General features: G+C 37.3%; 1 protein-coding gene across 2 annotated transcripts in view; it reads right to left on the reverse strand.

Annotated features, from left to right (window-relative positions):
- Window positions 1-631: 631 nt before the first annotated feature.
- The window catches only part of LOC128248897 (uncharacterized), a 216,375-nt gene continuing 207,514 nt past the window's right edge, over window positions 632-9,492 (reverse strand). For both annotated transcript variants that reach the window (XR_008265047.1, XM_052971158.1), the window contains exons 3-4: window positions 3,659-3,753; window positions 632-1,016 (exon numbers count right to left, since the gene is read on the reverse strand). Coding sequence is in view for 1 of the 2 variants with exons in the window: in XM_052971158.1 (XP_052827118.1) it covers window positions 965-1,016; window positions 3,659-3,753 (147 nt within the window). In the remaining variant the exon portion in view is untranslated. The remainder of the gene's footprint in view (window positions 1,017-3,658; window positions 3,754-9,492) is intronic.

Below are 9,492 nucleotides of genomic sequence, written 5' to 3' on the forward strand. Positions count from 1 at the left end.
AAGTTTATCAACCACTAAAAGGTGGGATAATCACGGATGGAATGCTTTTAATCAAAGATTTTCTATCAGAGTTGCCCACCAAAATAACAGTTTTAATATAGTAAATATTTTTTCTGTATTTTTCTTAAAAGTTAATTCAGTTCTGGCAGTAATTCATCAACCATGCTTGAGCAGGTATGGTTGTGTGTTAAGAAGCTTGCTTCCCAACCCACCGGGTTCAATCCAACTGCGTGGCACCTTGGGAAAATGTCTTGTACTATAAGCCTCTGGCTGACCAAAGCTTGTGAGTGGATTTGGCAGACGGACACTGAATGAAAACCGATGTATATGTGTGTGTGTGTGTGTGTGTGTGTGTGTGTGTGTGTGCGCGATTGTCCTCCCACCCACTGCCTGACAACCGGTGTAGGTGTCTTTACGTCTCTGTTACTAGCGGCTAGGAAATAGAGACCGATAGGATAAGTACCAGACTTTAAAAAATATAGGTACCGGGGTCGATACATTCGACTAAAAATTCTTCAAGGCAGTGCCCCAGCAAGGCCGCAGTCTAATGACTGAAACAACTAAAAGATGTTGAAATACAAAAACATATCAAGAAATAAGATTAGGATTAGGATTTACTTGATATGGATTTCTTACACTGGCAAAAGGAACTTACATGTTGTAAGTATTGGTATTCATCTTCTGAACTCTGGTCAGTCCTGATAAAATCAGCCAAATGTTTCAGCAACCAGTTATTCTCGAATCACATTGAAACCAATGTAGCATTCGTTTCTAAGTCAGAGAGATTTGAGTGACATTCAGCTGCTATTTTTAATTGGTATGATTACCACTTAAAAAGTTTTCTTGTTGGATCAAAGACAAAGCTCAAAACTATATATTACTTGTACTTATTTTATCAGTTCCCGACGGAGGAAAACAAAAGTCTCTGGTAAAGAATTCTATCCCCGGACCTCGATGCACGAAGCTAGGCGCTGTCAAGCCTTTCGTCCACTGCTCCACTCTGATTCTTTTTCATTCTGTATGAAAAGGAAAAAATAATAGTCTGTTAGAATACTGTTCAGTCCTCTAGTGCATTAGGTTTCACACAAGTGAAGTCGAATTTCTAAAGTGGCTGGGTAAGTATCTATCTCTGTTTTATAGTACACAATCGGACATCAGTTATATCCATTCTAAAGCATCTTATCTAATAAATATCTGGAAGCAATTTGATTAACTCTATCAGATTTAATGTGTACATTTAGTCAAATAATATATGCAAGCAGTATAGAATATAAAGTTATATTATCCATCTTGTCAAAGTATTCCCACATATTGTTTCACTCGTTTTCTTTCACAAATATTCTACTTGACCTACTCTTGATTTTAAATGGTTAAAAGTTTCCTTAAAAAAATTATGATTGAAACCAGTTTTGATGTTCATAAACATTTTAAAACTTTGAAAATTATTTCACACACACACTTTATGATTCTTCCTTTTCTTATTTTTCATTCCACCCCCACTGCACCCCCGACATTTTTTTCTTCTTTTCCTGGTGAATGATATCACCTAGTAGGCCGCATTAGTCAATGTCAAATACATAAAGTAGCGATGAAATTAATGAGAATTTGATTAATCACTTGAAACGTTTCTTTCGCCAAGCGAGTATTTCAAGACATGATGACTAACGGCGTATTTGAAAATGGGTTAAAACAAATTTTTGAAGCCAACAAGTTTATGATAAATTATTTTGCTTAATATGACTGACAGATATAATCATACAGTCGTAGAATTAATAATCTTTTATATAAAAAAAATTATAACAAAATGTTGTTGACGCTGATGTCAGTTGGGTCTGTAATATAACCAACTTGTACTTCCGATCAATTTTAAGGTTTGGGGGAAAGTGTATGAAAGGAAATCAATACGTAGAGTATATCAGACTTGTGACATATAGATATTACTTAACTAGTATGCTTTGCTAATATAAAAATCATCATTTAATAATCTTCAAACATCTTCAGATAACGATTTCGACACATTTCATCTATATAAAGGCATTATTCGAGAAGACAGATTTTTCTTCCTTGTCATATCCTTTTAACTTATATCAACAATATTTGAATACTAAAAAGATCTCATAAATAATCGACATAGAATGGAACGATAGATATCATCCGTAGAAATATAATCCTGATTTGTGATGAGCATAGCTCAGTAAATTTTAACATCTTGTCATAAAACTTCAGTCTAATTTTTGTCTTATAATTTATTCAAGTGATGACTGACAGCCTAGAATATATATTGACATATCCTAGTAGATAACATCAATTATACAATATTCATGGTATACAATATATAATAAAGAGAATATGCTAAAATAAGAACGGCCACTGAAACATGAATCATAGTATTTTTAATTTGAAATTATGTTGTAGAGTCAGCACCATCGTCGTTGTCATCATCATCATCATCAGCAGCAGCAGCAGCAGAAATATTGCGACCATCACTGTTATAAATCATTTAGGCCTAAATTTACTGCAGGCTACTGTAAGCAATCTTTAAGTGCCCATCACCTATTGATAATTTTCGTTTAAATGTCTGAAACCTTTCTTTTCAAGGTCTTTTGGATTATTTCCAGTTAAGGCTTTTATAGTTTCTATAAATGAAGTTAGAGTTGCAGTTTGAATAGGAACTTTAAAGAGTTCAATCGATTTTCTTAATCAATCTAGCATAACACTACTTTTGTATCAAAATGGCTGTCGTGCAAAAAGTATTTCATAGAATATGACTCTCCACAGACTCCTCATCCTCGACACTGAAGAATTCACGAACAAGTCACTATCCACACTTCTCTGCAGTAAAGCCCACTATTCGGGAGTACAAAAGTATACCACTGTTAAATAGCTCAATGCAGATTTAGGGATGGTGTGTAATATTCTATTATTTTCAGTAACGTTACTTCCTTGGCACTGCACCTGTTACTGGTAATGGATCGGATATTGCAACGTATCATTTCTTTTCGCTAATAATATTAATACAAGAGACTTTTCACAAAAAATATCAACGGGTTAACAATTTCAGCAGATGTTGCAAGAATAAAGATAGAGAACTGGCTGCAGTCTACATCTACGAAAGGCATCGTTCTCAAATCGTGTCAGTGGTACACCTATGTTCGTGGCCAATGTATATGGCTATCAACAGATCACTCTATTTACATGTGTAAATGAAGTTTCCATTTACATATGTAAATGAGGTTTGTAAGCATCGTTTGTACTATAAATACAGTTTGTTAGTTACGATACAGTGATAGGTAAATTCCTCGAGATAGGCAAATTTCACGAGAATGGCACCTGAGATAAATCCGTTGTACTATCACCTCCTTGACGCAACGGAAATCGGAGATAAGTATCGTCTCTAGTATTTTGGTGGGGGTGGGGTGGGTCTAAAATGACGTGAACTACGTTCACAGCACAGAAAAGAAAGCTATTAGAAAATATTGGTTGTGAGTCTTATACAGTAATAAGAGAATCTATCGCAGAATAAAATAAAACAGGGGAGCATAGTTGGTTATTTGCACAGGTTTTGAATTACTAGCGAAAGAAATTAAAATTTGAGTCACATTTTTATACAGTTTTAGGGAAACAAATAGGAACAGTGAGAAGTTTTGTTTGCAACAACCTGGTTCTGGATTTGTCTCCTCTATGGATATGTCGTCTGCCATAGCCTCGTGGTGGAAATTTCTCAGGGAGTAATAGTGCTGAAGATATGGATGCCTGCAAAGGAAGAAAATAGCGTCGAGAAAACCGAACAAAATCATATTTTTGGACCAAGTTACTTGCTACATTTTTTCGGAATCTTGTCACTCATGCCCTCATAAATGCAGTGAACCAGTGACAGGTCTGTTAAAATCCTGTAATGGTATTCTTCACTTATTGGAATATAAAATAAAATTATTCGTACGATTCGACTAAAGGGGTGCTTATTTCGAATAAGGCACGCCGTTCATCAACTGTTTGATTGACACAATGGCACATATATTAGGAGAAGAATATAATCCATTACTAACACTTAGTCACATCAAAGTAGGTTGATAAATGAAGGCCAAAGTAGATAGAATGGGATTCGAATCCAGAACGTTAAGATTCTGATTAAATATGGCATCCCTCTATTCTTTTTACCATATTACCACTCTTGATTATTAAAACAGAACTTATCAAAATTTGGTAGTAAAGTTTATGAGCATATTTTTATTGCTTTATATCGATTTTTAATTGCTTAATCATAACTGTATTTCATAGCTACGGTTCTACCAGCTTCCATTAGACAAAATACAAATAACAATAATAATTTCCCTTCATCTACTCAGAAATTTTTTTTTATTATTATTTAGAAGTATTTATTCGCGGGAGTAAATGAGTCACAAATATTGGTTTCAGACTTTGACAACAGGCCAATAATTTCGGTGGAGGGACTAAGTCGGTTACAGTGTTGCCAGTGCTTAAATAGTAAACTCAGAACGCAAAGACTGATGGAATACCGCTAAGCATTTTACCCGGCGCGGTAACGGTTCTGCCAGCTCTCCACCTTAAATGAGTCACAAATATTTCAAATTTTGGCGGAAGGCCAGGAATTTCCGGTGCTAAATCGATTACTTCGACCTCAGGGCGAACGGAAATGTGGGCCCCGGTTGAAATTGAACTCGAACATTTTGCGTGGAGTGCCAAACATTCTGCCAGCTTGCTTGCTTTAAATGAGTCACAAATATTAACGACTATTTAATCCCTATAGGTGCAAGTAATGGTAATCTTACTATCACCATTAAGTGAATTTAAATGGTAATTAAAAATTTTATTGCTCAGCTTATGTTGTTTTTGTTTTTTTACATTAGGAAAAGTTATTATTGTAAACTGTTTGAAATTACATTCATTGTTTCCTAAAGAAAAATAAATATACAGCCAATGCGGTGGTAGGGGAATTGATACACGAGAAGAAAATTACGGCTAAAATAGTTAAGCTACCCATTAAACTTCTTTTGATGAACCGAATTCATGACTTCTACCTCCATTGGCTCCGATCCATGTGTATAATGTTATTTTAGCTGTAAGTACAAAATTGTGTTTAAACTCTCTGACCATTATGTGTATGCAAGTGTACAGTGGTGTGCATACAAATGGATACTTACATTCTCTTTCTTTTTCTCCATTTTTGTCTCTCTATCTTCAGACTGACTAACAGTTAGTCAGATCTGGAGAAAAAGAAAGAGTGGGGGATTAATGAAAAACACAAGCAGAAGTATGTGCACAAGTTATTCTGTGAGTCTTTGTGTTTGTGTGTATGAGTAAATGTGCGTAGCCACTTTCGAACGATATAACACATCATGAAAGAGCTAAGACAGCAAAATTATGCGTCTATGAGGTCGTGGTTGAAGTGGGTAGGTGAGATAAAATTAATAACTACAGTTACTAGAAATATGCTATGCTTTGTGAAGCAGTGAATCAAAATATCGTGCAAAAGGCGATATATCAGATAATTTTGATTTTACAAAATTCTATAATATTGAATACATCGCTGAATGTCTCAAAAAACAAACAAGATTATGAATTTTAGGATCGCTTTTAAATGAGACGGTTACGGTAACTCGGTATTATATGAGTGAAATAGTTAAAGTTATAAAAGTGAGAAACAAGATAATGTGTTTTAGATTAGCATAATGAACTGGACATGCACGTACACAAATATATGCTTATACTCAGTGGCTACTACTCACTCCAGGTCACGACGGACAGAGAAGATGCTCTTGAAGCCAAGAATTCAGCTTACGGAGACAATATTTGCATATCACCTGAGGAAACACAACTAGATTTCATAGTGCAGGGAAATGGTTATATAATCAAGAACCTGCATGCCTGGAGAACTGCGTTGCATAGAAGCAATTGTAGCTTGCTAATTAATATAGCGACGTCTATCTGTTTCACACATACTCACTCACTCTCTCTCCCTCTCTCGCTCTATTTGTTTCTGAACAACATCTACTTCTCATTGCAGTGAAAGTACTGTCAGAACGATATAGATGCCTCTGATGAGAACCCAATAAGGTTCGAAAATCGATTAAGGTTGTTCATCATTTTTTTTCAGTCTGCGAGGAAATGGTTAAAAATTTGCCTTGTTTATAATTATACCATACGTTACAGGCGCGCGCACACAAACACACACACACACACACACACACACGCACACACACACACACACACACACACACACACATACACACATATATATATATATATATATATATATATATATATATATATATATACAGTGTATCGCACCAGTATTACTTGGGCTAGCGATGACAGATGAAACATGTATACTACACGAGACTGAACGTTAATTTTATACCAGCGCTTGTTTTCAATCATCGCTGCATTTGATCATACACATTGTTTATTTCAACAGGATAATTTTTAAGCCAATATAGCCTAATTGAAATAAGGTTACTTGCTGGTCCCTCTCTCTCTTTCTCTCTCTCTTATTCTTCTTATTATTATAGCATAGATTATTGTATCTAGTGGTAGTACAAACTAAATTTTTCAAAACCATGATTATTTTCAGTCTCTGCTCAATCTCCCATTTGGTGGAAAGCGCTGTTTGACGCAATGAAGTTTGCTTCTTCTTTTTTTTGTGGAAAAATGCGTTCACTGATCATCTCCAATATTCTGTTGTGTGCTGTACTTTTCGCGGCGTGTTATTAAAGCCTTAAGAAAAATGCTCAAACGCCCTACATCTTCTAAGGCGTCTGGCGGTGATCATAAGCGCTAGAAAAAGGTTATGATGCTCCATGAGAAGGCACAATTGCTGAATATGTTCCGGGAAGGTAAAAGTTATGCGGGAGTTTGTTGATATTATGTTGTCAACGAAAGCACCATACGCTACATAAAGAACGAGGTGGCGATCAGGACTACCGTAGCAGTAAGCTTCTGTGAACGTGTCAGAAAGATAACGATAGTGAGAAATAAGCACTTCGTCAGGATGGAATCTTCCTTGGCATTGTGGATCAGTGACTGCAAGAAGAAAAACATCCCCTTGAGCGGTAACAACATCCGCGAGAAAGCGCGGAAATTATACCAGCAGTTCGACGGAGAAGACGGAGCCGAAGGCACCGAAGAACAGCAACCAAGATCATTGACAGCACCGGAGCCCGAAAATTTTCAAACCAGCAAGGGATGGTTTGACCGTTTCCAGAAACGGTTTAAAATAAAGTGTGTTTCCCTGCATGGAGAGACAGCATCAGCCGACAAAGAAGCCGCCGAGAAGTACCTTGAGACTTTCAGGTAGATCATCGAGGACAAGGGATACAAGCCGGAACAGGTTTTCAACATTGATAAGATTGGCTTGTTCTGGAAGAAGATGCCATCTAGAGCGTACATCATGAAGGACGAAGCCAGAGCCCCAGGATTTAAGGTACAGAAGGACAGAGTGATGCTAACTATATATTGCAATGCTGCTGGCTCCATGATGAAGCCAGGACTTATCTACAAATCCACGAAACTGAGGGCCTTCAAAAATAAGAATAAAATCCTGCTGCCTTTCCACTGGATGCACAACTCTAAGACCTTGATTACCAAATATCTAACTATGAATTGGTTCCACCGATGCTTCATCCCTCAAGTCAAGATACACCTCCAAAATGTTTGCATGGATTTCCAGGTGTTGCTTGTTATAGATAATACTGGTGGTCATTCTTTGGATTTGAATCACGAAGGGGTCCAAGTCGAGTTCCTCCCTGCCAATACTACCTCCCTCATCCAACGTATGGATCAAGGCGTGAACCGTACCTTCAAGGCACTTTACACTTGGAATTCTCTCCAGCACCTTGTGGAAGCAATGGATTCGGACGACAATTACAAGTTAAAGGAGTACTGGCGTAACTTCACGATCGCATTGTGACTGTCAATCATCCACGCTACTCTTAAAGACATGAAAAACGAAACCCTCATCACATGCTGGAAGAAGGCGTGACCAGTGTGTCCAGGACTATGATGGTTTCTCACCTGAAGATATTCAGCACGAGACTGTCAGCAATGCGGGAAAACTGGCAAAGGTACTTGGTGGCGAAGGCTTTGACGACATCACGCAAGATGAGGTCAACAACCTCATTGATGCCCACTCTGAAACCCTGAGAGACGAAGATATGTTGGAGTTAAGTAAGTCTGCCAGCAAAGAGAGGAAGCGCCAGATCCAGTGGAAAGGAAGAGGAGGTTGAGGTGGGCCTGGCAATCGAACTTCTATCCGACCTTTTAAGGATAGCAGAGGAATTGCAAGGGAAGGCGGAAGCAGGGGATCCCGATATGGTTCGGTCTCTCCTGTAAAACACCTGAAGAAAAGGCATCACCTGAAGAGCTTTAAATCAACGTCGTCTTAAATCAATATCATTCATTATTGGTGAGTAACTGTACATTTTACTTTATTTTTTATTAAATTATCATTATGTGTGTGCGTGTGTCTGTGTGTGTGTTTGTGTTTGTGTGTGTGTGTGTACTCACTATACCAATGAGTCTGAATCAAACTGTTTTGATCTCACTATCTATCTATCTATATAACTGTCCGATGAACGGGAACGTGAAACTCAGAGTAACGGTTTTTTTGTTATATTTCTGCTGCTTTTAAATAAAGTATATATATATATATATATATATATATATATATATATATATATAAGATAAAACTTACTTGGAATAGGATGTGTGGTGTTCAATCATATAATAACATAAATAATAATAATAATAATACACACACACACACACACACACACACATATATATATAGGATGAAAGGCAAAGTCGAACTCGACGGAATTTGAACTCAGAACGTAAAGACAGACGAAATACCGTTAAGCATTTCGCCCGGCGCGCTAACGTTTCTTATTTCTTTATTGCCCACAGGGGGCTAAACATAGAGGGGACAAATAAGGACAGACAAAGGGATTAAGTCGATCACATCGACCCCAGTGCGTAACTGGTACTTAATTTATCGACCCCGAAAAGATGAAAGGCAAAGTGGACCTGGGCGGAATTTGAACTCAGAGCGTAACGGCAGACGAAATATCACTAAGCATTTCGCCCGGCGTGCTAACGTTTCTGCCAGCTCACTACCTTGCGAAGACGAAAAATATTGTAGGAATAAATATTGGTTGTTTCTATAGTTATATATTGGTAATGTTTGATTTTAATGAATCTTGCTTGCCATGCTAAAGGAAATCGTTTCAAAGTTTTTGCAGACATTAGTAAATAACGTTGTTAGGTATAATTTATCCCTCAATTTTCTATCTTTCTCTCTAACTTCAAAGTGTATGGCTCTCTAACTCCACGCTCTATGGCTCTCTCACTTACACTCTCTCTCTCATTTCACTCGCTCTCTTCCTCTCTTTCTCCCGTTCCCTCTTTATCTCACTATGTGTCTCACTCACTCTCTCCCACCGTCTCTCTCTCTCTCTCTCTCTCTCTCTCTCTCTC

Source organism: Octopus bimaculoides, chromosome 1 (assembly GCF_001194135.2).
Source record: "Octopus bimaculoides isolate UCB-OBI-ISO-001 chromosome 1, ASM119413v2, whole genome shotgun sequence".
In the NCBI taxonomy this organism is placed as follows: Eukaryota; Metazoa; Mollusca; class Cephalopoda; order Octopoda; family Octopodidae; genus Octopus; species Octopus bimaculoides.